The sequence below is a fragment of the Taeniopygia guttata genome, chromosome 17 (genome assembly GCF_048771995.1).
Source record: "Taeniopygia guttata chromosome 17, bTaeGut7.mat, whole genome shotgun sequence".
In the NCBI taxonomy this organism is placed as follows: Eukaryota; Metazoa; Chordata; class Aves; order Passeriformes; family Estrildidae; genus Taeniopygia; species Taeniopygia guttata.
Genome location: NC_133042.1, coordinates 6,875,334 through 6,902,887, shown reverse-complemented (window position 1 = coordinate 6,902,887; position 27,554 = coordinate 6,875,334). Strand labels below are relative to the sequence as shown.

At 53.5% G+C, this 27,554-nt stretch overlaps 1 protein-coding gene across 1 annotated transcript; it reads right to left on the bottom strand.

Annotated features, from left to right (window-relative positions):
• Nucleotides 1–8,665: 8,665 nt before the first annotated feature.
• PLPP7 (phospholipid phosphatase 7 (inactive)) lies at nucleotides 8,666–22,349 on the bottom strand. The gene is made up of 2 exons (XM_002198824.5): nucleotides 21,673–22,349; nucleotides 8,666–9,504 (listed from the first exon to the last, which is right to left on the bottom strand). The coding sequence occupies exons 1-2, from the start codon at nucleotides 22,121–22,123 to the stop codon at nucleotides 9,140–9,142; spliced, it is 816 nt and encodes a 271-aa protein (XP_002198860.2). The 5' UTR covers nucleotides 22,124–22,349; the 3' UTR covers nucleotides 8,666–9,139.
• Nucleotides 22,350–27,554: the final 5,205 nt, after the last annotated feature.

Below are 27,554 nucleotides of genomic sequence, written 5' to 3'. Positions count from 1 at the left end.
TCCCTGTGTCCCTGCTCCCTTCGGGAACGGCTGCATGGTTTGGGGTATCACTTCCCACGGGACTTGGCTGCTGGTGTGGGGACAAGGACGCGGAGGGGGTCGCGGGGGCTGGGGCGTCTCCGTGCCGGGGGCTGCGATCCGGGGCGGTGGCGACATCCCGCCGTGTCCCCACTAGATGGAGCGACAAACCCAGCCTGGAGCCGCCGGCTCTGCCCCGTGTCCCCGGTGGCCGGAGGGCTCGGAGGGTGGCCCCGCCATCGCCAGCCCCGTTCCCGCATCTCCGCCCTCCGCGTCGGGGGCACACACGCTGGGCTCACACCCCACCCTTGGTGCTCAAAGAGGCGGCCGAGGTGTCGAGCAGATGTTTCTCCACGTGGGAGTGGGTTTTTCTTGGTGCTGTGGGCACCTCGGCTTTGCTAATTAGAATCCAGGCAGCGCTAATGAACCCGGCGAGTGAGCAGCAGCCCTGGCGACCACAGCTGGATTCACCCTCACACCAAATCATCCCGCAGCTTTGCTGAGCCCCTGGGGACTGGGCTCTCTGTGTGATGTGGTGGGGGTGTGGAAAACACAAGGAAACCTGGATATCCCTGGTCTGTGCTCGCCAGGGCTGGCAGGGACCCCCGGTGCTGGGGGACCCCCAGGAGGCTGCGTGCAGCCCGGGATTCTCCCTTTGGAACGGACCAAAGTCAGGTTGCATCATCAGCACAGTTTTGTTGAAGGTGCCATTCTTCCCCCTCAGCTCATCTCCAAGGGATCTGTGACTCACTTGCCCTCACAAGCCTGGGAAAAGGAGCAGAGGCAAAGGTCGTGACCAAAGCAAAGGTTCAGCAGAGACAGATGGAAACTCAGCAGCTGACAGACCCTGTCCTGTCCAAATAGACACAGGGGACAAGGGCTGCCAGGGTTTGCAGCAGCCTGGGGAGGGGTTGGTGGCACTGCTGATTCCACATTCCAGGAGGGCAAATTCACCTGTCCTGCAGCCTGGACTAGAAGGGATTTTAGACACAAAAACCACAGGATGTGGGACAAGGATGCAACGAGGCCAACTTCAGCAGGAGCCTCTCTTGTGCTGCAGGAGGTGCAGATGCCTTGGGTCTCTCCAGACCCCTCCATGAGCCTCACACCATTCCTGCCCAGCCTTGTGGGTGAGCATGGGGTGTGGGGGCTGGCAGGAGGAGCTCCTGCCCTTGCCTGGGATGTGCATCTCACTTCACCACGGAGGAGAGCCAGGCAGTGCCAGGGCTGGCAGGCGCTACGGTGGGAGCGCAGCCAGGGGTTATTAATAACCTGCTGAGTCAGGGGGGGCTCTTGGGTTTCAGGATCACAAGACAGGCGCCGAGCAGCTCGGATGGATCTCCCTCATTCCTGCTTTTTTCATTGACAGGGACAACTGCTAAGATGGCCTCATTCTCTCTGCAGGACAGCTTGGCCCCATCCTGACAGTCACTGCACCCAGCAGGGATGCAGGGCTTGGACTGGAGCTGCAATGACACCAAAAATACAAGTGCTGTGCTAAAGAAACTAAACAAGGAGGGCAGGGGCAGAGACACACAGGATTGATCAGGACACAGCAGCCATAACAGCCCTGTTCCTCATCAGTGTAATCAAATCACATCATGGAAAGAAAAATTAGTACCACAGGCCTCCCGTCCTGCTTCCCTGCAGGGTCCTCTCTGCAGCCCCCAAAAAGGCTGTGACAGGCTGACATCCTGCTCCTACCCAACAGGATGGAGCCAAGGACCTCATAAGATGCAAAGAGAATTTGGAGGATCTTGCAGACATGCATATTTCAGTGTCTAATTTAGAGTTTTGCAGGGATGAAAAGCCTCAGGGGACAGGGCAGCTCTAGCGAGTTTGGGATGGGATCAGACCTCCCAGAAAGCACATTGTCCCATCCTGGCTGCCACAGCATCACCTGTGTTTCTGCTGAAGCTCTTGGCTGAGACAGGCTGAGGTCTGCTCTGGGGTGATTCCTTATGCATTGCTATGGAAAAGTAGCCAGTGATGTGGAACAGATTAACTTTCAGATGCAGCAGTGTGCATTGCAGCTGAACAGCTTCTCTGCAAACACAGTCCAAGAGCAGATGGAGTGTCAAAGGACCATCCCCAGGTCTGAGCCTGGCCCTCAGGGGCGCTGCCAGGGCAGGGGGTGCAGGGACCCCTTGCACACACACATCATGCTGGGATCTGGGCACTCCCAGAGCTCCTCAGCCCCACAACCTACTGGTGTCAGGGTTTGCCTGGCCCTGCTCCCCTTTCCCCATCCTACCCACCCCGGGTGTGCTGGAACACAGTTGTCTATCAGGAAGGAGAGCACTCTGCCTCTTGCTGGCAGAGTGTTTCACACTGGCAACATCTCCAACAACTATTTTTTCATCCAGGTCCGGACCAAAATAAGCCTCTCACCCATCCCCAGCAGCTGTTACAGACATCACCCTGGCCATGCCAGTGTTCCCTGGCCCCTCTCCTGCTCAAATCCCAGCGTCTGTGATTGCTGTTGCTGTAGCTGCCACTTGCAGTGGCTGAAATAAGTGAAGTGCTGAAGCTGTGCTTGACTCCTGTGTCCCCAGAGAGGTCTCATTTCATTGTATCAGGCTGTCTGAGCCGCTGAGCCCCGTTCATTTCAATTAGCCCGATAGCTCTCCAATCCTATTTACCTTTATGAATGTGTGAGCATCCTACTGCTTCCCACAGCAGTCAGATTAAAGGGTGAGAGAGGAATCACACACTGCATCCCTTGCAGGGCAGACCCACAGCAGTGTATTTCCTGTAGTGAGTAAACTGAGACACAGATAAAACCATATCCAAGGGGCATATCCAAGCAAACCTTATTGAGTTGGGAGCAGCCTGCAGTGGTAATCCCCAGATTAGCCCAAAAACTCAGTCTATACCTTTTAATTTTAAATAAATATTTTACATTTTAGGTGATGCCTCTTTTGGCAGATAAAAGATAGAAGAGCCTGGAAAGGCTGTAGCCCCTCAAGTCTCCTTTTTGACTAAATGCTCCCTCCCAGCAGGACCTGTCCTGAGGTCCATGTTCCTCACTTGGATTTTAACAATCATTAACCATCTCAACACATTCCAGCACTTAAATAGGCTCCTTGAGAGGGAGAGATAAGGTATCAGCTTTCCGGTTCATCTTGCCAGCCTGTCTGCAGCAGATAAGCATGTTGGGCAGCAGGAAAAAGGTTATCTAGAAAGGAAGCTGAGCAACGGTTGCTGTTATTGCAGGAGGCTTTGAAAAAAAGTCACCCCACCAGGAATCCCACGAGCCATACAAGCCCTTCCCGGTGGAACGTGATTGATGGTTGGAGTCCAGCTGTGCCTTCCTCCCAGGGTGGGAGGCATCTTCCCGTCAGGGAGGGCAGAGCTGCCGAGGTCATGCTCTCCCTTGGAAGGTCACATCAGAGGCAGGTGCCCAGAAACCTGTTGCTTTCCCTCTCTCCTGCCCTGCTCCTGCACTGAGGAATAGCAGCAGGAGGGGTTTGGATCAGCGCCCCTGCTGCCCCTTCAGCACATCTTGAATGTTTCTGAGCTGGGAAGTCTGCAAGAGGGAATTTTTCTGCCCAAAAACTGAGGAACTGATGTTGTGGGTTGTGCATGGGGTCCCTGGAAACCAGCACTGATCACTGCAAGAGCAGAAAGGAGATCCTGAGAATTCCCAGCCTTTCTTGACCCAAGCATCACCTTGCTTTTTGTGATGGGAGAGGAGAAACAAGCCATGCTGGGAATGGAGGTTCATTTACCCCTGGTGAAAGATGTTCCTTTCTTTTGGACAGCTGCTTCTTCATTCATCTTCCTGCCTGTACCATGTTTGCTTTTTTGCAGTTGCAGAAATGATGCATATCAGCTAGGGGAAAAAAGGCAAAACAAACAAGCAAAAAAAAAGGCAAAAAGCAGCCATTTCCACTCAAAATCCCAGACCACCTTTCTGCCTTCTTGTTATCACTCAGGGACAAAAGACCCCTGATCACAGACATGCTGGTTCAGGAAATGGCCTAAATCAGGGGCTGCAGAACAATTACCAGAGCAAATCCTGCCAGGAAGTGCTCTGAACCCACTCAGCCACCTTCTCTACCCTCTGGACCTGCCACCCCTTCCAAGACATCCTCATGGCATCCCTCCACATGCTCCTGTGTTTTGCTGATTCCCATTAATCTGTGTTTTATATAACCCCTGGTTTGTGCTGGACACAAAAGGGACGCATTGCCATGCTATTAATACACAACTCAAGGTTTAGGATTTAAAGCAAATAAAGCCCCCCAAAGCCAGGAGAATCAATCCATTACAAACCAGTGCTGGCAGCTCCAAGGTGCAAATTGCAATGGAGAGAGGGCACCCACACCCAGATAGCAGAGGCTGATTCCTTAATCACCACTGCATTAGTGTATTTAACTATTGCACAGCTCCTTGGCTGGAAGCAAACATCACCGAATGCCCAAAGCACTTTGGGCTCTGGGCAAGTGTTTAATGAACATCCATCATTTTAGCTCTCAGCTTCTGTTCCCATTGCTTTTCATTTAATTAATTTCTGCAGGTCTGGCTTACCAGCACTGATGGTCTTGCACAAAACTGCTGGTCCTGGGAGAAGTAAGGAAGTCAGAGAGAGTCCAAAGGGCATGGGATATTGGAGAGATGGGGACTCAGGGCAGTTTCTGGGGAATGGAAACCAACTGCACCTGTTAGCAATTTGTTAGAAAAACTGGGATAGATCCCTGTGTGAAGCCCAAGTCCCATCCTCCAGAGAAGCTCAGAGGAAGCACAGGGTAAAGGGAGGAGCACTGGCATTTCCAATGGCCCTGAGCCCACAGGCTGGCCAGCAGCATCTGCTGCAGGGCTCCCACTAGTGATCCCAGAGCTCTGGAGCCCCCTGGGAGCTTCAGCCAATTTGTTCCAGCACTGCAATTAGCGCTTCATCATGGCCAGACTGTGAACAAAGGCTGTAATACCACCCAGCCTGCTAAGAACCAGGTATTTTCCAGGGAAAGCTCTTCTTTGGCGGGGTCGGGGTCCCCCCCAGGCCATTCAGCATCTCCTCTCTGCAGCAGGGATCAGCCTCGCTCAGGCTGTGTGAGGTTAATGGATTTCAAGCGACTCCTGTGATTAACTTTTCCTAAATCTCCAATTCTTTCGTGCCTTCTATTTTTATAAAAAGAAAAGGGAGGGAGGCGGTATTTACAAGGGATTTCACTCAAATAATGAAATAAATGTGATCAGCCGAGGGACCTTTAATCCGCTTTGACTCCTGTGTCCTGGGGAAAGAACGAGCACAGAGATCTTTGCTGCTCCGAGTCCCAGCGAGGCACGGAATGAAACAACCCCAAACCCTGCCTGGCTGGGGGGCAGAGCCCCAGCATCACCCCTAAATCAAGCACTGTCTGCAGACATAGGCACATCAGCCAGGCACTTGGGTCAACACCAGAGAAAAACCTTTTGGTCACCTGCTCCCTGTGTGCTGAGGCAGGAACTGGCTGCATCTCTAGTTCAGGTGGCCAAAAGCACATAAAAGGCATCATCTGTGCACCCTCTGGAATATAAGTGTGTGAAGGGGAGACACCATCCATTTCCTGAGGCTTTGCCCAATATATTGAACTTGTAGCCTGGAAATTACATGGTTAATTAGCACTTTAATTAAAAATTTTAACTGAAAACCATGCAGGTGATTCCCCCTAATTCAGAGTTTCAAAAGTGAGTTTGTGGCTGCCAGGGATGTCCTGTGGGGCTTGGTGCTATAAGGAGCAGTGTCAGGGCTGTGACAAGAGCTGGGGCTGCTGCACTGAGCTCCTGGGAGCCAGATAAACCCATGGGTCTCTTCACCCTCCTCAGAGATATCCTGACTGAATAAAAGGAGTGTGTTTGCCCAAGAAAACCCAGCCTGGGGTGAACTAGAGCCACACTGTGCTACTGCTGGGACACCTTGTATGACAGCCTCCTAATTCTCCTCTCAATCCTCAAATTTGCCAACCCACCCTCCACCATCTCCTGCAGGTCCCTCCCCTTCAGCTGCCCCACCCTGGGAAGGACAGGGACAATGAGTCCTGGGGGACAGAGAGGACACTGCCATGGCAGGGAGGGCAGCACAGCCCTGATGTCCCACCTACATTTCAGCACAGTCCCAGCCACAAATGTACACAAACAGCTTGTCAGGAAAAAAACCACCAGCTTAGGTTGAGGAGAGGAGAACTAAACACCCCAGGCGTGATTGCCACATATGCCCAAAGATATAATCCAGATTTGCTACTTGCCCTGGAACTCTTTTTTTTTTTTTTAATTTAATAAATTAAAATCTCTTTTTGCTGCTGAGCATAATCAGCATTAGGGTGAGGGGAGGAGGGGCCTTTCCTTCCCCTGCAGGAGCACACACGAAATCATCATGAGAGCAGCCTGGGACTCTCCCAGTGGCACCATGGAGTGCTGATGGCAGCAGTCCCCAACCCACACACTGCACTTGTCTCCTCCTGACCATCTTCTTGATGAATCTCTTAGACAAACTGAAAGGCAGAAGATGCCACAGTCAGAACTTCAATCTTCTGTCTGGATAGGTCTTGGCTTGGAAGGACCACTCCTCCCAAGCCTCACAGGCTGAGCCTTGTGTGGCTGAATTTGGGGATCTGAAGGTTCAGGCAAAGCACTCACATTCCTGGACAATCCTGAAGGAGCTCAAACCATTTGGCCTTTTGTCTCCCCACACTGCCATGGTGAGCATCTGCACAGAGCAGCCCCAGTGTCCTGCTCCAGCTCACAGGGACAGGGGACAGGCACCCACCATCCCTTGCTGTTGCTATAGAGACAGAAGCTGCTTTTCTCCACAGCTATGCTGGTTGTTTCTGATGCTGGTTGTTTCTGAGCGGTACCTTCAGCGTGGCAGGCAGGGAGAGAGGGATCAGGAATGTCTTGGCTTGCTGGGAGGGCAGCCCTGGCCAAGGCAAGGCTCTGCCAGGCCTCTCCTGGTGCCTCTGTGCCCAAATCCACACTCATCTTGTGGGGGGTCTCCCAAAACCTTCCCTCCTGTTGCATGGGGCACTGAAGTACTTGTGCGGGAGAAGGGGCACAGGGTGCAGGGGGATGAGGAGGAAGATTCCCTGGAGAAACTCTTTGTGGGAGAAAGCCCTAGCCTATCAATCCCAGCTTACCCCTGGGAATCGCCCCAGCTCACCTCCCCCTGCTCTCCTGCCTTGCTTTGCAACCCTGTGCTGGGATGAGACCAGCTCAGCTGATCTAACCCACCGTGGCAGCTTCTCCAGGCCATGCTCTCCTGATTACACCAGCAAAGATCAGGAGCAACTCCTACAAAGCCATCCTGCCACCCTGGATATACCAAGAGAAGACAACACAAGTGCAAGGAAACCTGGACCTGCTGACACGGCTGAAGAATCATCCAATCTATTTGCAAAGGTTCAGTAAATTCTGGAGCTACAAAGTGAGAGTTTCCCACAAAGCCATGGCAGAAAAGGCATCCTCTGCTCCCTGCCCCTTCAGGAACTTGTCATCTCCAGCTACACATTGGTGCCTCACCCGCAGTCAGAGCTCAGAACGTGCTGCCATCCTTGCTAGGGATGAGGATAAACTCTGCCACGTTTAATAATGCCTGGAAGGAAGAAAAAGCACCATAGCTCACTTCTTCACAGAAATCTTTGCAGGAGAAGGAGGCTGGCAAAGGAAAACCCTGATGGGAGAGTAGCACATCCCTGCTCCCACACGCAGCAGCAGGAGGGAAGCAGGACAGCACCTGCCACCCCCGTTGCTCTGCCTGCTGCTGCTCCAGCCTCCAGGGACAATCCTGAGCTCTCCCTTTCCTCAATACACTTGGTGACAGCCCTTCCCAGGGGACAGCTCATCTGTGAGCTCCGTGGGAGGCTTGTGTTTGAAGGACATGGATGCCCTCCTTACCACGCTCCTGCTCCAGCCTCGGAGCCAGCAGCTCCCAGGGCTCGGCGCTGACATCCCAGCTGGAAACGCGTGCCAGGGATAGATTTTCTGTTTAGCTTCTTTTCATATTAATCATCAAAGAGCAACAAATGTCAGCAGCTTGCAACAGTCATTAGCTGAATGTCTTCTTCTCACTAGCCCCTGTAGGAAGAGGCCTCCCAGCGTGCAGGGCGAGATGACAGCACAGGACCCAGCTGACTCCTCCCAAGCCTGGTGAATTTTTATTGAGATCCACAGGAGGACAGGGATGACGGGACCTCTCCATTCTGCAGGATTCATCCAGTCAGGAAAGATGCTATGTCTGATAGTATCCATCACCTGCCAAGCATCAAACTGTCTTCTAGAGACAGCTAGACCACAGAGAACTGGCACATTCTGTTCAAAAGATGGGATTTTCTTATGGCAGTTGCAAGGGGGGGATCTATTTTGGAGACAGCACATTGAGCATGGCCACCACCTGGAAAGGATCCACTAGGCTTCAAGGAGGCCATTTGTTAATAATGGGAAGAAACAGCATCGTGTGTCCCTTACCAGACCAAAAACTCCTCACACACCCCCACAGAAGAGGTTTTCCTTCAGTGTCCTGAGCACCCACCTAGGCCCATCCCAACTAAAACTAAAGTTTGCATCCCCTTGGGCAGCGAGGCTGCAGGACCTGCTTCATGAGTGCATATCTCAAAGCCACACTGGGCTTGTTTTCTCCCCTCCCTCGTGATAAGAACCAAACAGGGCAGGATTTTTATGATTATTTATTATCTGTAAAGCACCAGCAGTGTCATGACTCTGTACAAGACACAACTGCTGGGCTTACAAAAAGAAAAAAAGCACTGTGGCCAAAATAATTTATCCTCTAAAAAGTTCACAAATGTGTTCTCAGGAAGCTCTCAGGCACTGCCCATCCTGAGGCCATATCAAGGTGCCAATGTGAACCACCTAAAGAAGGCAGACATGGAGCTCATTTCTCTCACCTGTAAAGCTTAATTAGGCTGGTGTCCAAACACAGCTTGAGAACACGGCCAAAACACAGGTATGACCCTTGATTTCTAAAACCCAATTCATTGCAAGAAACTTTTTTTTAAGAGGTGGGGAAGCGACATTAAAAAACACCACTACTCATGGAAGTTACAACTGCTTCCAACAAACAACATGTAGAAAATACTGGGAGGGGGACTCTCAAAGTATCTTCTAGTTTCCAAGTCCTCCATGTTCACCAGATGGATATCAACATCTGACACGTGTTGGAAGACATCCATATCAACTCCACCAGCCTGAACTGCAAGTAGCCGAACACGAAGCCGGAGAGGACATCTGTGATGTGGTGCCGTCCGATCATGACGCGGGACAAGCCCACGCAGAGGGCCCAGAGGACCAGCAGGATGCGGAGAGGGATGGCCAGGACCAGGTGGTTGAGGAAGAACTTGGAGAGCATGGCCACCCTGCTGGCGTGCCCGGCGGGAAAGGCGTAGGTGTCCATGGTCAGGTAGTCCAACAGGCCGGGGCTGATGTCGTACGGGCCCTTCCGCTTGGCCAGCTTCTGCAAACCTGCCACAATCATGATATCCAGGAGCAGGGCTGCAAAACAGGAGACAGAGAGGGGACAGTGAGAGACAGAAGAGTTGAGGGAAATTTTCAAGGCGTAACATTAAAGGGTTATCATTGTCTTTAAATAAAAGTTTGTGTTTGGTTCTGGCCAGATGTCCATGATGCAGCTGTACACAACTTCCCCATCCTCAGGTCTCCACCCAAATGTTGATTAACCCTCTGCCCACAGAGGAGGCAAATACCACTCTCATCATCTGACAGAGGAGAAACCCAAACTGCAGAGGCCAGCAACCCACCTGGGGAGGAAGAGAGCAACTGGCAAAGCTAAAATTGAAACTCTTTTGGCCCCAAAACCACCACTCTGGGTGCTCCTGTGCTGCCTCCACCTTGTGCTTTAGAAACCTTGTGCAGCAAGGTCCCTGCCTGGGGCTCTGTGCCAGGCTGACCAGGCTGCAGTGAGCAGTCTGCTGGAGGAAAGGTGCCCCACAGCACTTTCTAGTGCTGTCCCTTGTCCTCTCCCAAGCCCACCACCTCCTCCTGCCCAGAGCAGCCATGGGATTACACCATGCTGACAGATTTCTCACCACACTGACAGATTTCACTAAGAAAAGAGCACTAGGAGCCAGTGAGCCAAGGGGAAAGCCAAACAATAAAGAAAAATGGGCTCCCATGTTAGAAACAGCACCACAGTGTGTTGGAGGGTGGGTGACATCCTCCTAGACATCCTCCACCCATCCTTCTTCCTTTGCCAAAGCATCCAACACCCACAAGCCATTTCTTGTTTCTGCTCATCTTTTGCTCCCTGTGACTTTCTGCCTGCAAGTCACCCCCACAGCCCCTTCCCTGTACAAATTACTGGGGGTACCACACCTCCCAGCCCCAGCAAACCCAGGCTTGTGGTGGCAGAGGCACCTGCAGCTGCAGCTCTCTACACAAAACCAACATTCCTCCTTAACAGCTTCAGGAGTGAAACCATCAGCACTTATCTACACCACCCTCCTCTTCAGCCCACCCGCTTCATCCCAGCCGACAGGTACTGTCACTTCTACTTCCTAGCATCAATTTTATTTCTCTTTAATCCCCTCATCTGCTTTTCCACAACCCTCCTAATTAGTCAGAGTTCTGATTTCAGCTCCCTGCAGCAATGACAAGGACATATCTGCCATCACCAGCACAGCCTGCTCCCTCTGCAGGAATGCCAGGGGCCAGTTGTTTGGTTCCCAGGCTCTGGTAAAGACCATTCCTTGAGAGCTGACAAGGCTTTAGGAGCAAGGATGGGAGTGCAGGGGTGGTGGGGATGGGAAATCTTGGGAGGCAGCTCCACCTGCCTGCTCAGCACCTGGCAGGAGCTGGGAAGTGAGGAGCTGTCACGGCAGCTCTGCTCACCCACCTTCCCCGTGTGCCACCCCCAGCCTGCAGCACTGCTTTGGGAAGGGGCTGGTGTTTATCCTGGCCAAACCCTCTCCTTATGGGAGTCTGCTTTTCTCCCTCATCTGCGGGGCATCTTGCATGGGGAAGTGGGGCAGCAGGACCCCCCTGAACCTTCTGCCCAACAGGTCATGCATGCCCTGGGGTCTCAGAGCTGTGGAGGGAAAAGATCTGGGTACCAGCTCCTCCCTGGCACGCACAGTAGCAGGAATCCAAGCTAGGCACAAAAAGCAGATTGACACAGAGCAAAGGTTCATGAGTGGCACCTGAATAAAGGTGTCAAGGCTCCAGCTGACAAGGGGCTGCAAGGAGGCCAGTCACACCTGTGGGCCTGTAGCAGTAGCAATGGGTTTAGGAGGACAAGGACAACCAGGAACTGCCCAGCTCCTGCTGGATGTGACCAGCAGGCAGGGAGAGAGCAGGGGGAGGTCTGCAGCCCACCAGGACCCCCACACTCAGCAGAGTGGTTGTCTGCAATTTGCTGATTTTTTTTTTTTGACAGGCTGGCTGGGGGGAGAGAAGGAGGGAGAGATTTCAGACACGGCTGTGGAGCCCTGGAGCAGCCACTCACCCTGGCTCCCTGTTAAGGTCAAATGCTGTGAGCCTGGGCCTGGCTGACCATGACAGGGCTGCCCCTCTACGCAGGGCTCTGCTCATGCTGGGCTTCCTAAATCATCCCCAGCCCAACTCCTCACCCCATTAAGTGACCCCCCCCGCAGGCCTGATCCAGCAGATTGCTCCAGGAGATGATTTTCAGAGCTCATCAGCTGCATTTCCCACCAGTCCCATCTCACCCTGGACGAGAACTGTGTGAAACTGAAGCTCCACGGTGCTCTCTCGGGAACCCAGACTCATCAAATTCTCAGGAACCCAGAAGCATCAGAGATGATGCACCAGTGCTGCCAAGAGAAGACTCTGGCCCAAGTTACTCTGCTGAAGTCAGCACCAATTGCATTGCTGAGAAGCCAAGCCAGGGCTCCAGAACGAGTCCGGGCACCCCAGCAGATCCCAGTGTCTCCTCCACGGTGTTCAATACATTCCCTAGAGACCATTCCCCACCAAACCTGCCCATGGATCAGCACCACAAGTGCCATGTGCTTTAGCAATGCATGGTGTTCACCACTGCCTGTCAGTATTTTGCACTGGCAATATTTTTTACGGTCAAAGGTGATGTCAGGGCAACTCGAGGGATGCAGGCATGTGTGCATGGAGGTGTTCAGGGCATGCAGAACAAGCCAAAGAGCAGTTCTAATAATCCTTTCATTCAGAAGATGAATAAAATGGGCCTTCAGTACTGCTAGCTTTGATTTTCGTCAAATGATGCACAGAAAGCAAAAAGCCTTGTTTGCCCACATTTCAAGATTGGAAAGCATGACAGCATTAAAACCAGGGGTTAATTTGCCGTTAAAAGGGAAAAAAAAACACTGAAGATCCCTCGTCTGGTACTTTTTCTGTCACTTCCCCTTGCACTTTCCTTTCCTTTCATGGAGATTTCTTCATGAAACAGCCCCAGCAGCCAGCCCTGGCCCCTGAGGCGTGGGGGGTCCCACTGCCTTGGGGTCTCTGCTGTTCCCTTTCCCAGTGCTGGATCTCTGCTGTTCCCAGTGCTGGGTCTCTGCTGTTCCCAGTGCTGGATCTCTGCTATTCACAGTGCTGGGTCTCTGCTGTACCCTGTGCTGGATCTCTGCTGTTCCCTGTGCTGGGTCTCTGCTGTTCCCTGTGCTGGGTCTCTGCTGTTCCCTGAGCTGGGTCTCTGCTGTTCCCAGAGCTGGGTCTCTGCTGTGCCCAGTGCTGGGTCTCTGCTGTTCCCAGAGCTGGGTCTCCGCCGTTCCCTGTGCTGGATCTCTGCTATTCCCAGAGCTGGGTCTCTGCTGCTCCCTGTGCTGGGTCTCTGCTGTTCCCTCTCCCTCTCTGCTGGCCCTGGCAGGGTGAATCAGCAGGCAGCGCTGCTGCCGGCGGTGCTGCCAAGGCCCCATCCTTCAGGACCAGATGCAGACAGCTCCATGGTCCAGCATCCCCATCCCCAGCCCTGTTCCCTCACAATCCCATGGCCTACACACCTGCTTGGACCTTGGCTCGCCTCCTTCCTCCCCTCAATGCACATCAAACCCTCCCTCCTCGGGTGGGCACAGCGTCAGGCAGGTAAGGGGTTGACTTTATCACGCTCCCTCGGTGCCCCAGCTGCAGGTGGGTGTCTCTGTACTGGGGACTGTTCCTGCTGTTGAACCCCAAGCCCCTGAGCCTTGCACCTGCCACCTGCAAACCTGCAGCATCACCTTGGCTCTGTCCTTCCCTGCTGCCTCACACAGGGCCCTGCAAATCCTTCAGGCTGCCCTGACTGGAGGCTGGAGCAGACACAGCCCCAGGAGAGCCCACGGAAGGCAGCCTGCAGCTGATGTACAGCCTGCCCTGCCTGCTCTCTGGGGACCCTCGGGGTTGTCAAAAGCACAGCAGGCATGGCAGAGTGCCACCTGACTGAGGCTGAGATGAGAGGAGTAAGACATTTTTATACGAAGCATGTTTTTCATCATGTCTTTCCCCCCAGAGCCAGGTAGCACTGGATTTAAACCAGAGGCATCACTGGATGTAAAATCCAGGTAGTGCAGCTCTTGACCATTCTTGCTTCTTTCACATTTTTCTGAAAAAGATCAGGAATTTCCCTGTTGACCTGGTGTTAAGGGAAACAATCCTTCAGATTTCCAACACGAAATCACCCAATCCCCAAATCCTACATTAATACCTACCATTCCCTTAAAACACAAAACCAAAGAGCGAGCCTTGCCCTGCCTGTGACAATTTTAGCTTCAGAGATCACCTTGGTATTGTAAAAAGCCAACATCTGGCATCAGATGCACAGCAAATGAGCTGAAAGTGAGCCCCCTGGGCAGGCATTTTATATCTATTAATAAGGAAAGGAAAACAATTATCTGCCTTGCTCCTAGGACCAAACGCTAGGAGCCCATTAGGAGAGGAGAGGTGAGCAGAGAGGAGCCCTGTGCAGGCTGGGCACAAGGACAAACATGAACCATCATCAGCAGAACCCAACCAAACCCCAAAGCTTGTATTTAAAAGGAATTGAAAGAGCTGGATGTCCCCTGTCACCATAAGGTCCTTTCTGCCCCCGAGGTGGCATCTCTGCTGCTGTCCCTTAAGGCTGGAAGAGGCTGAGGATGGTGTGAGCACCCTTGGGGACATGGTCTGCTCCAGGTTGGAGGCAGGCAGCGTCTCCAGGGACAGAGGCAGATTCCAGCTGGGATGTTTATATAAACATGTTATCAAAACCGCAGCTGAAAAACAACCTGGGTGCAGTTCTAGGGGCAGAGGGGGGAGGAAAAGGGGAGAAAGCCAAAAAAGCCCTTGGCCTCATCTGCTCCTGCAGCCCAGATCCACGTGGCTGCACACACATGGGGCTACTTGCTGCTCTCCTGCGAGGTCGGGATCAGAAACAGTCACAAGCTGGACTCAGCCACCCAGAACCACGGCTGAGCACATGGGGAGAGGAAAACAGGGAGGTAAATGCCCAGGAATGAAGAGTGAGCTCATTACATGAGCTCAGGAGGCTCCCAGAGTGGGAGCAGATGGAGCAGATGTGCCTCAGACAAGATGTGCACAGAGCACAGCCTCATTGCTTGGGCTTCAAACCCACTGTGCTGGAGCTGGCGTGTGCTGAGGCCACATGTAGGGCCAGGACTGGCTTGGAAAATCCTGTATTGCCCAGATTACCCACCCTCACTCTCTACTCAACTCTGGACAAATGCCACCAGTCCCAAGAAACAGTTTCTTTAGCTCCATAATTAGAATTCATAATTTTTTTCGCCCCCATTTTTCTTTTTACTTACATGCCCCCTCCTACTCCTTCTGAACTTCCCAAATCTCCTGCAGGCATTAGGCTCCCTGACCTGGAAAATGAGCTGTTTGCAGCCTTGTCTCATTGACATTAATGAAAGATGCAGGTTTACAAAGAATCTTCACCCTCTCTCCAGTGGACTCAATGGCAGCTCAAAGAGGTCCACTCTGGAAATGAACCCCTCCATTCAATTTTGCTCCCCAAATGTGGCACTATTGGGTATAAGAGCTGACAAAAAGCACAGATGGCATGACACATTGAAGAGACAATGAATCAGGCATTCTGGTGTTTGGGGGGGGTTTATTTTTTGGCTGAGCAAGCATCAGTGTGGGGTAAGCGGTCATGGGGAGGTGACAAAATGGTGGAAAGCAGAATTGTGAAATTAATTAAAATAAGAACCCACAACAACCAAAAATAGATTTGCTATATTCTAGATGATTAGAAGCAGCCCTGAGTGCAAACACAGGCTGCCTGGAGTTCTCCCCTTGGAAACACTATGCCCTGGGAGCTGGAAATTTGTGCTCAGCATCAAATACTGAGCAGGAGCTTCACTGGGGGGCTGCACAGGCTGGGGTGAGATGCAGGCAAGAGGGGGAGCACAGTGAAAAGGGGTTGTGCTGCTGGGGAAAAAGAGCTGAGCAGCCCTGAGGATGGCTCATCTGCCTCCCAAAAGGGCTCTGACAGCTTGAAATGCTCCTGTACCCCATGGCAGCAGCACAGGTACCATCAGCACATCCCAGAGCCACATGCAGCAGCACCTACAGCACTGTATGGGATGAGCTGGAGGAAGAAAAGTGCCTTGGGCTAAGGAGCAGCAGCATGGCCCAGCTTTTGGCTCAGCCTCAGTGCTGTTTGGGCTTGGAGTTCCACCCCACTGCTGTCCAAGAGGCAAACTGGCAAAAAAAAAATTAAAAATTAAAAAAAAAATTCTAAAAAGGGTCTGATTCTGTGATGCTCAGGGGGTTCCCAACCATCACACCTTCCAGTGTGGACCTAGATCAGGTACATCTGCCAGCATCCCTGTACAGATGGAAATGGTTCTCTGTTCCAGGATAAAGCATGGAGGTTTCCTCACAGTGGAGGAAAAAAGGAGAGTTCCCCTCTCTCCCACGCCATCCTCCACCAGTCCTGACCCAGAGCAGGAGACCTGACAGGCTCTCCCTGCCTGCTGCTCCTCCCAACAACTCACCTGGCTCCCCCACCTTCCTCTTCCCAGCCACTGCTCCCGTCACGGCGTGTTAGAGGCAAACACACTCACCCAATTCCTGGGAGCTCCCTTGGGCCACAGCCTGGCTCTGCTTCTCCAGCTCTGCCTGAGTGAAACAGCTCCTGGCCCCTCTGAGCCGCAGGCAGGGCACTGGGAAGTTGTTCCCGGAGTGACAGACATAAGGATGACTCATTTCCCATGTTTATTCCCCCTCTTCCCATTCAACAGCCCTCGCACTTCTTTTCTCTTTTGCTCTGCATTCAGGCTCTGAACCTTTCGCTGTTTGCTCTGCGAGGGTTGGATCCAGCTCGAGGGTTGGATCCAGCTCGAGGGTTGGATCCAGCTCACTGCACACTCCCAAGGGCTGCACCCTGATACCTGCAGGGCTCACAGCATCCCCAGCAGCCAGCCAGGACCTGAGCACATCGGTGCTGTCTGGTACCGAGGGGCTGATCAGACACAGGTATGATGGAGGCACCGTGCAGCTCCCTGGAAATACCCCAGTGCCTACTCCAGCCACAGTCAGACGAGTCCCAGCCTGTCCCTGAGTGTCCTTTATCCCAGGGACACTGCAGGCTGCCCTGCAGGGAGCAGGACACACTCCTGAAGAGGAAGCAGGCAGGAAGGGGGGCAGGGAAGCCGGCAGAGCTGGGCATTGCTGCCTGCTCAGAGATGCCTGAGCTCATCAGCTCTGAAGGGATGAAGGCTGAGCACAGCACCCACCAAAGGACCACTGACTTCAGCTGCTGTATCTGGGCAGAACAGAGGCAGATTAGCAGCCTGGAGTGATAAAGAGGAATGTTTAATGTTTAATGCCAGGCTGGACCTGTGTCTAAATGCTGGATGCAGGGGCATCTGTGTTGTTCCCTTTGCCTGGCATCTTCTGTGGGTCACTCATGTTGGGTTATTTGGCAGTGAAATGTTTCCACCTCACTGGGCAGACGTGCTGCTGGCTCAGTGAGACCTTGGTGGGCACTGGCAGGGCTGGGAGGGGAGTGAGACAGCAGCTGAGCCCCCTCCATGTGCCAGGCTGTCCAAGGAAGGATGGTTCCACAGGGCACCAGCTCCCGAGCTGCTCTACCCATCCCTGATGGAATCTCCTCTGCCCTGCCTGGCTCAGGAAATCCCTGCTCTCACAGTGCAGGAATGAAAGGGGAAAAAATAGACACATTTGGCCCCAAACCCTCTCTGGGGCTCTGGGCTGAGCGAGTTCTGCTGCAAACAGACTGATCCATCTGCTGTGCAGCTCCCTGGCCTCTCTGCTGGGTCTGGCAGGATCAGCTCCTCTGCACTGCCTGGGCATCTCATCTACCCCGTGACCTTTACCAGCACCAGGCTGCACTGTCTGGGTTTTTCATCACAGAGCCTCAAAAGAGAAGCACGACAATACCTGAAGCACGTTGGTATTGTTAGAACAGGGTCACTGGGGTCTCCAGGGGCTTGGTGAAGGCATTTCTTTCTCTCTCTCCTTCCTAATCCACCAATTTCTTACAAATCTGGTCTTGCTTGGAAGCTGCCAGGATGGAACCACAGAGTTCTGACCATATATATGTATTTAGAAATTTCTTTCTCAGGGGATCTGCAGGGACTATGCTTCAGAATATCATGGCTTGGTTGCTGGTCAGAGTAAAGCTATGTCAGTATTCAGGAAGAAGGCTGAACACAGCAGGAGCTTCCTCCTTGCTGACCTCCAGGAATGGAGAAGCCGCCCTGGGCTCCCCCTTTCCTCCTCACCCATCCCCAGCCTGCCCCTGCTCGATGATACATCCACGCCCTGAGGCAGTGCTGTAATGGGATAAATGCTTAGTGACAGCACCAAAGAGCCATCCTGCCCCTCCAAGGGGATGCAGAGCCAGCTGCAGATGGCTGAGCACTGGGACCAGTGTCACTGAGACAGCAAGCAAAGAGAGGACATGGGCTTTCTCTTCTCCTAGTCTGGATGCCTGTTCCAGAGAGCAGAACCAGTTCCTGGTGCTCCAAACCAAGCACAAACACAATTTTATGTGCAAGGATGACCCAAGCAGGTACTTCCCAACAGCAAAGGCACCCAGCTGGTGGCAAATAACCAAACACAGCAGTGGTTTGGCTGTAAACACAAAAGAGGGGCCTCACTGGAGTGACCACTTTGGGTGGGCAAACCTATTCCATCCCCAGTGACCACATTCCATCCCTGCTGCAGTGAGAAGGTGCCTGGACCTGCAAAGACCATCAGCTTAACGAGATCAATCTGTTTAGCTTAATAAATAGGAGGTGAAGAAATTACTTGAGCACTATCCAAAATACTGAAAGGCGGAAGAGATGTTGGCTGAAAGAGCTGTTCAGCTGGAGAGGGAAGGGTAGGGAGACACAGGGAAGGGAAGAGTCCAGCTAAAAGCACTTGTGAGAATCCCTACCACTGCAGTAATACAGAAATGGCTCTGACAAGTTCACCCTCACTTGTAACTGCACATCAGATTGAGTGTTTGGGTTTTTTCCCTTAACAAATTGAACAGGAATAAATTAAGGGATGTGCTACAGCCTGTATTTTGCCGTGGGTTAGATCGATGATCCAAATGTTCTTTGCTGGCTTTGCAGTCAATGAATCACTAAATTTGGATCCACATCCTCACCAGATGGATCAGAACCAGAAACCGAGGTGCTGCTGCCCCCAGGGTTTAATGGAATTTCTGTCTGGTTCTGAAGCAGATCTGGGCATTTTACTGAAAGTTTTATAACTGCTTTCCCTCTGAAAGCCCAGCTGCAAAGTTCAAATTACTTTCTAAGCACCTTTCCACAAAATCCTTGCGACTGCAGAGAAAAGCTGCAATAGTCCTGAAAGTTCCAACACTGGCAGACAAGTAAAATGAACTTTATAACTGGGGGATTTCCCAAATTATGATTTTCTCAATTTAGCCAAGGGGTTGTGGACCTTCTCCCTGACTTTTGCTCAGCCAGGGCTGGTGATGCTGAGACAGTCTTCCTGAAAGCACGTCCTGGCAGAGGGATTTTTACAGTGGGCACGGATATCTGGTTTCTTCCATCTTTTCAGTAACAGGCTGTGTGTGCTTCTCTGGCTGTTTGGCATTTGCTGGAAAAGACAACTGTGAGAAGGGGAATCAATAAATTCCATCACAGATGACAAACATGGAGGGAAAACATTGCTTGGGGTTGCTAATCAGCATCTGCAGTGGGGATGGATGGAGCATCCCAGGGTCAGACCCCCTCACCCGAAATGCCCCCACATGTGCTGGCAAAGCCCCTGGCAGGAGCTCCTCCTCCATCTGCAGTGGTGCTCCTGCCAGGTTCCCAGTCCCCTTTCAGCAGTCTCCTCGCCTTGGAAGCCTGATTGCAAATCCCAAACAAGTGCTCTATGATGGGCTGGCTCCCTGCCCAGAGACTGCATCAGAAATTCTGCTTGATGTATCAAACCCTCAGCAAGCCGGGGACGGGAGGGGAGCCCGGGGAGGTATGGAAGGGGTGCCACAGACAGCCCCAACTTCCTGGCTTCCCTCTTCCAGCAGGGAAGCTCCAGGAGCTTCCCTTCCCTTTGACCTGTGCCTAAACAGGAGGGCTTTTCACCATGTCCTGGTGGGTTTGAACCACAGGAAAGCAGCAGCAAGAGGGACCAAGGATGCCAGATGCAGCAGTGGTGCCATGACCTTCCTGTCCACACAGGACCCCACTTTTCTTGGGACCTGTCGAGGTCCACCAGCCCCAGGCTCCCAGCCAGGCTCCTTCTCCACCAGCAGTGCAGATATCACAGCAGTTACTCAGAGACTCAGAGTTTCTGACTGCAAGTTTAAATATCAGCCCAAGGCCACTCTCACAGCAGAGCTCTCCTCCTCCAGAAGCTCTGACAAGAGAGGCTGAGGGCACCTTGGCCAGTCCCACCAGTCAGTGCTGTCTTTTCAGAGGGAGCAGTGGAGCTCTTTGGGAATTGCCAGACCTATAGAACTGGCCCTTCACACTTATTAACTATTTCCTGCCTTGGCAGGGGGAGAGGAGGGGTAGGAGCAGTGTGTCTAGGCAAGGATGCAAGACTCCAGAACTCCCAACTTGTCCTTGGCACCATGCTGGAGCTCAGGAGACCTGGAGATGTGGGTGGTGACGCAGGGATGAGCTCTCCCAGCCACCACTCCATGCAGTTAGAACGTGACCCTGAGGTGGCTTTTGCATTTGTCCTCCTCATATAGCAACAGAAGGGTGAGAAAACCTTCCTCGTTTTTAAGCCAAAAGGGGCATTAGGTCCTTGCAAGGATCTCAAATATTTTGGAGTTTGACTGTCGGTTTTCAGGCTCCAACCCTGTCAGAGGCTCTTGGGTCAAGGGACATCTGGAAGCTGTGCTGGTTGCTGTTAGTCACCTCCTATTTCATCCTCGTGCCCTTTTAAGTGGATCTTCTCTCCCAAGAGGGGCTGACCCCGGCTCCAGGAGCCCCTGCAAGATCTGCTGATGTCGGCATCACGCTGGAGCTATTCTGGCTTCTTCCCCACCACGGCTGCCCCCCATGAGATGTCACAGCACCAGGACAGTCTCCTCCAAAGGCACAGGGGAGAAAAGGCAGCTACCACTGTGCTTTTCAAGCCAGTCCAGGTCAGTTTTCACCCTCTGTGAAGGATGAACTTGTGAAAAAATCCCCAAAACCTGAGGCCGCAGTTGCTGAGCTGTATCACGTCGCAGTCAGCCCCTGCAGACAGGACGTCCCTTTCCTGTGGTGACTGTGAAATAAAGTGTCCCTACGGCCCCTGAAAATGCTCCCTGAGAAGAAAGGGTCTAAATCCAATGTTTTCAATTTCTCCTACCAACCAAAAGTGGGATTGCTGAGTTTTTAGGGAGGGTGAAACACCAGGGTGGGTCACAGCCAGAGGAGAGGGTAATTAGTCATAATGAAAAAAAGGATAACTGGACCCTGTGCCAAAGGCAGAAGAGCAAGAAGAGCAAGTTCCTCAGGTATATGTGGCTTGGGCAGGCTGGGGCCAGGATCTAAGGCAAGTCACAGCTAGAGCTGATCCTGGTCACTGGTGGGACATCAAGGTGGGATGGGCCCTGCACAATGGAGAAGCCAAACCCTCAACACATCTCAATCTCCAGAAACAGGGACACTGACCACCACCATGCCAGGAAGGACTAGCAGGAGAGCCAGAGGCATCCCAGCCAGCCTACACAGCCTCTGGGTCAAATTAGCACATGGAAACGGGGACAGCAGCAAGAAAGGTACCCAAGGGACGGAGGATGTGAGAGCAAACTGCAGCAGGGAAGGTGACAGGACCCTGTCACGTGGAGCCTGGTCAAGAAGGTGGCAAGGGGATAGAAATAACATCCTCAGGAATTGATCCAGGTATTAAAGACTAATATCTTTATGATACCCTATCAAACACCAAGGCAGATGACCACAGATTAAATAAAAGGCAGCACTGCTGGTATCCACCCTCCCACCACGGACACTCCCTGGTCTGACTGGACAACCCTGCCCCACGCAGCACCAGGGGCCTGTCCCTGCTCCATGCCTGTCCCAGCCACCACGGTTACTCCATCCCTCTCAGACACCTTCTTGTGACCTCCATCACCCCCATCACCTGGGACTAGCAGGGCCAAGAAGTGCAGCATTTCCCTAAAGGTCACTCCCTGCTTCCCGACCACTTCTGGCGCTGGGAGCAGCCAGAGGAGGAGTCCCAGTGCTGCTGTCCCTTGTGAGGAGGGCTGGGCTTCCCCAGCAGGGAGGGAGGTTTGCCACTCACCTAGCAGCAGGTTCATGAGGACCTCTTGGCCTGCCAGCGTGCTGCTCTTCACCAGGCAGATGAGCGTACCCGCGATCCAGGGGATGCCGTGCCCCGTTATCCCCAGGAGGTTGATCATGGAGCGGGCACCTCCCCAGGAGGAGGCTCTGTTGGCACACACTCCCAGCCTCTTGGACATGCAGATATCGATGGCCAGCAGCGAGTTGAAGGCGATTCCCTTGAAGGAGGGGTTGAGCTGCATGCAATCCTCCTCGGGCAGCTGCTGCGACTGCCTCCGCTCCTTGGGGCTGCTGCTCTGGGCACCGGCTGGCCCGGCCTGGCTGCTCTGCTTCCTGCTGGAGCTCCTGCTCTCCTGGTTCCCCTTCAAGGGCTGGTTCAGGGAGAGGAACTCAGCCCTGTTGAGGACATTGTTCCTGTCCCTGGCCCTGGACCGTGCCTGGGATGCTGGCATTGCAGTCTCTCCTTAACGCAACCTGCTCTGCAAATACCGGGAAGGAGAGAAATCCCTCTTCTCCCTGCAGAAAGCTTCCCCCACTCCCACCCTCACGAGCTGTGAATTTGGGACGCCACAAAGGTTCCCCTCTGTTGCAGTTGCCCCCAGCACAGACTGCAGCTGTTAAATATAGAGTAAGGAATGCACATGGCTGTTTACTTCATGGGCCTAGCAAGCTTGGAAGGAAAATTAATGCCAGGCTTGGCAGCCACTCCAGTGCCAGGGAAAAAGGTTGGACAGCCAATAGATATGAAGAAGAGGAGGGAAAAACATTGTGCCAAAGGTTGGTTGCTTCTGGCCTGGTCTATTTAAATCTTCCAATTGCTTATTCCCCTGGGCTGCAAGGGAAACTGGGAAACGTAGTTCTTTTTCTGCTGCAATTCACATTTCAGTACCAGAGTCAGAGCTGGAGATGATGGCATCCCCCTCCTCCAGGCACTCCGTGGGGGGCTGTGCTGCCTGGCTTTGCAGCACCAAGACCAGGTGTCGCTCAGGCACTTCCCCTCAAGGGGCTCTCCCCAAAATCTTCCTAATTAATCTGTTCTTCCACTTCCCTCCCCATGCCTGGGCACCCTAAATACCCCTTTGGCACAGATACCTTTCAAAGCACCCCTAAGCCCATCCTCCCTGCCCGCTCAGGGTGCACCCCTGGAGTGCCTTCCATCACTCACCGCGTTCCTGGAGAAGGAGAAGCATCACCTGCCTCCTGATTACCCAGGAAGGAGCTGCTGCTGAATTCCCATCCTCCTGCATGGCCTCGATAGCGCACGTGTCCCCTCCGTGTCACCAGCACAGCACAGCCCGAGCTGAAAGCAGGTGGCAGCCGGTGCCTGTGGCCCCTGAAAGCAGCATGGGTGGGTGGAAGGCTCTGCCAGGCCCCAAGGAGGACAGGGAGCAGCTGCTGTCCCTCCTGCCATGCACGCTGTGCCCCATCGCTGCCACCTCCCAGCTCCCCACCACAGCTGGGACCGACCCCCTGAGACATCCATGCACCCAGGAGCATCCCATGGGAACCTGCAGCTCCACTTCCCGGGGCTGAACCATCACCCTGAGCACAGCCCTGTGTGCCTGAGCCTCCAGCACCTCTGGGAGACACCACCCATGTCAGCTCCTCCTGCCTGCAGGGTGCCAGCCCAGCTGCAGCACCCCCTGAGCCAGGTCACCTGCACTGCCAGCACCACCCCCAGGCTCCAGGAACAGGATTATTCCTGTGCAAATAGGCTGGAAATCCCCCGTGGATGGAGAATTGAAGATGGATATTGCACCGAGGAGCAGAACAGCCACGTCTCTTGGTGCCAGTGGCATTTGTCTGCACAACTGTCCTGTTACAGAGGTCAGTGGATGCACAGGTAACCCTGGGAACTGGGCACCCAGCTGTCTTTAAAGGTCCTGTCCAAACTTCACTGGGGAGTTTAAGTACTAAATGAAAGGTGGTTCCTAGGTTTCCGAAAATAATAACACAAATTTTACATTTTCTTTGCACTTTTATACATAGCTCTCAAAATTCCCTCATGACCTGTGCTCCCAGGCTGTGCACATCTGACTGATTGGACCATCCAGGTGGCAGCAGTGCTTGGACAAGCAAGTGTCTGAGGTCCTGAGGAGCCCTCCCTCCTGGGCTTTGTTCATATTTTCTTCCCTCAAGGGAAAATAATACACATCAATTTATTTCTGATTCATACCCTCCTGGAACTTATCCCTGGTGCAGGGAGGTGATTCTGCCCCTCTGCTCTGGTGAGACCCCACCTGGAGCACTGCATCCAGCTCTGGGGTCCCCAGCAGGAGGGACATGGACCTGGAGCGAGCCCACAGGAGGCCATGGAGATGCTCCAGGGGCTGAAGCTGCTCTGGAGCCAGGCTGGGAGAGCTGGGGGTGTTCAGCCTGGAGAGGAGAAGGCTCCAGGGAGACCCCAGAGCTCCTTCCAGTGCCTAAAGGGGCTCCAGGAGAGCTGGAAATGGAGTGACAGGACTGGCTTCACACTGGCAGAGAGCACGGTTAGAGGGAATATTGGGAAGATATTTTGTACAATGAGGCTGCTGAGGCCCTGGCACAGGTTCCCAAAGAAGCTGTGGCTGCCCCATCCCTGGAAGTTTTCAAGGACAAGGTTGGACAGGGCTTGGAGCAGCCTGGGATAGTGGAAGGTGTCTCTGCCAATAGCTGGGGGGGTTGGACTAAATGACCTTTAAAGGTCCCTTCCAACCCAAACCATGTGATTCTGTGATCCCAGTGGGAAGAAGAGCTTGTTCCCTTCTCAGGAACCCTTACCCAGCCCATAAAACACAACCTGTCCTGGCTCAGGTACCACGTGGGGCTGTGGCTGCCCTTAAATCACACAGGAGCTGCCACATCACCAACAGCCAGCAGCTCCTGCCTGATCCCTGGCTGTGCTGCCACTACCAGGGCAGCCAGCACCCCATCCCTACCTGCCTGCCCTCACCCCACTGCCCTGCATGTGGGAAATCTCAGCCTGTGTGACATGGGCCAGGCACAGAACCGTCAGCACTGCTTCCACTTGGCTGTAGCCATCTCCCAGTGCCTGGCCTCCTGGATTTGCCCACTCTCTGCAAATGTGGGGCTCTGCAAATATCAGTGGGCAGAGGGATAAAGGCTCTGGTGGCCAGGACCCTGCAGAAACAGGGAGACTCTTGCCCAGCCTGGTGCTGGGGATGCTGAGCTACAACAGAACATGTTCCTCAGGAGCTGTCAGGGTTTAAAAAATACCTTGAAAGCCCTGAGAGTGAATTTAATCTGATGCCTGTCTCTTCTGCTGATGCTGATATGAGGGAATTTCTCTGCCCCAGCCTCCCACTCCTGCCCCAGTCCTGAGCAGGAAAGGGCTGGAGGAGAAAGGGCAGCGTGAGGTGGATGCAGGGCCAGCAAAACCCCTGTCAGTGGTGGAGTGGGAAAGGAAAACTGCCCGGCCTCTCCTGCAGCAGGGTGAGCTGTCACTGACAGTCCCAGCTGGAGAAACTGAGCTTGGAAGGGAAAAATCCCTGATCCCACTGAGGCCACGACAAGCCCCATCCTGCCAAACTAACGCAGGGGTTTATAAATATCCCTGCAGACAGACTCCCTGCTCCGGCAGGGCTATTCCAGTCCTGCCACACGATCCACAGGGGTCATCCAGCACCTGGGAGACGGCCCAGCCAGCCAAGCCAAACCTGGCATGCCCCCCGTGCCCAGCCCGGGCTGTGCCCAGCCCTGCAGGGCCACAATTTGTGGTCACTCATGAGGCCAGTGGCCAGCGTGGCCAGGAAAACCTCACAGGGATGTGTGTGGGACAGGAGTGACAATGCCATCCCCTCTCTCTGCTGCTCGCTGGCAGGAGTGTGCCAACCTCTGCCAGCAGCTGGCCAAAGCAGCAGCACTTGCAGCCAAAGTGCAGCCAGCAAACCCTGCACAGGATTCTTCTAGGAACAAAAAAATTAAAAAAAAACCAGCTGGGTGGGATGTTCTAATGCCTTAATCACTCACAGCATCGTGATGGAGACAGGCACGACCAAAACCCAACAAAAACTCCAGCTGAAGAGCTGATTTAATTAGAATGAGATAATGCGATTTCCTAGTTGACCAGAGCACCAGAGACAGCCAAGTTGAAGCAAGACCTGGCTGAAGCTTCAGTGAAACTAGAGTTGCAGAATATGCAGTTTCACCAGACTCATGATGCTCTGGGAAACTGTGACAAGCTTGTTTGAAAAGTGTGAAAGAGTCTTGGAAATGTCAAAGGATTTCAGCACCTTCTGGAGGCTGCTGGATATTCATTCGGAAGATGCTAATTTCATTCTTCCTGGTACTACATGATAGTAAGTGGCTTGTAACTTGAGCGAGTTCTTAGTGTTTCTCTCTGTCACAGGACTAGTGACTAAATTGTGCCTCTCACAGCAACTGGGAAGTTTAAAATAAATATTCCTCAATGCTTTGAGACACTCATGAGGAGGAAAAACATGAAAACAAACTGTTTTTTCCACTTGCTGTGAGTGGAAAGGAGCAAATCTGCCTCCCCTCAACCTGCGACATTTGCTTGTTAGGATCACCTGGTAGCTCAGGTCTCTCCTGCCTGCTAAGGGCTAATCCAGCCTGCTGAGAGTGCAGGGTGCAAAGGACTAAAATACATTTACAGCAGCTCTGTGCTGCTGTGCCACACCACAAGCAGCAGCAGCAATGAGATTTTTACCTCATTTCCTCAGGTTTCCTATTTAGAAACAAGTGACAGACACTCACTCAGCTGATGAGCTGATGTCCATCAGCTATTGCTGAAACGCCAAAAATTTCACCTCCTCTGGTGCTCAGATCCTCAGCCAGCCGATGGCCAGCAGGACCAGCTGGCAACATTACCTCTAAAACCGCCTGTAATAGAAGTTTACAACTTTCCTGCAATTCACTGCTGCCTCAGACATTTCTCACTCCCTGGTCCAGCTGCTCCCAAGTCCCCCTGCTGCTACGGAGAGCTTTACATTATTCGTTGCTGGAATCACAGCCCATCCAACCTAGGGCTACAGGTTCTGCAAATAAGGAGATCACCCCCTCTGGTGCCCTTTGGTTGGTACCAAACCGACCCAGCAGGCACCGACTGGGAGAGAAAAATCTTAATCTGAAAACCCAAGAAAAAGCATATTGCAGTGAAATGAAAAGATAATAATAATAATAAAGGGGAGGGGGGGGAGGCGTTTCTAAAATAAAAAAACTACATTACCCACAATTCGCGGACATGTGGGAGGAAATGCTGGGTTTTTTTGCAAAGGAGGTTTAGCTTCAACAGCTGCAGTTTAAAAGCGAAATACAGGGGGAGGGATGGGACTGGGCGAAGGAGGGAGGACAGGGCGGCGGGGGGGTCCGGAGCCGCCGCCGGTGCCGCTGGAACCGCGGGCATGCGGCTCTCCCTGCCCGGGCAGCCGGCGGGGGCACGCCCGGAGGCAGCGAGGGGCTGGCGGCGAGTTCCCGCAAAGTTTGACCCCGTTGCCTTTTTGATGCAGCCCCTCCGCATCCCCCGGCGAGGCTGAGCCCGGGGCCGGCGCCGTCCGCGGGTGCGTGGATGTATTGCGGGAGAGGAAGCCTGCGGCAGGCGGGAGGCGGAGGCACCGATCCTGCTCCGCTCACCTCCCCGGGCAGCCAGCAAAGAGGAGAAGGGAGAGAAAAAAAAAAAAACCGCCCAGCCCGAGAAGGAGCCTCCCCCCCGCCCCGCGCCGCTCTCGCCCCCGCAGCGCAGGAGCCGCGGCTCGGCGGCGCGGCCGGGGCTCGGCGCGGCTCCCCGGGATGCTGTGACGCCCTGCGGGGCCCACGCGTGTGCGGGGCAGCCCCGCCGCCCGCACATGAGCCCCGCCGGCTGAGCCACAGCCGGCAGCAGCAGGAGGAGGAGGAGGAAGGTCGGACACCTCTGCGGAGAGCCGC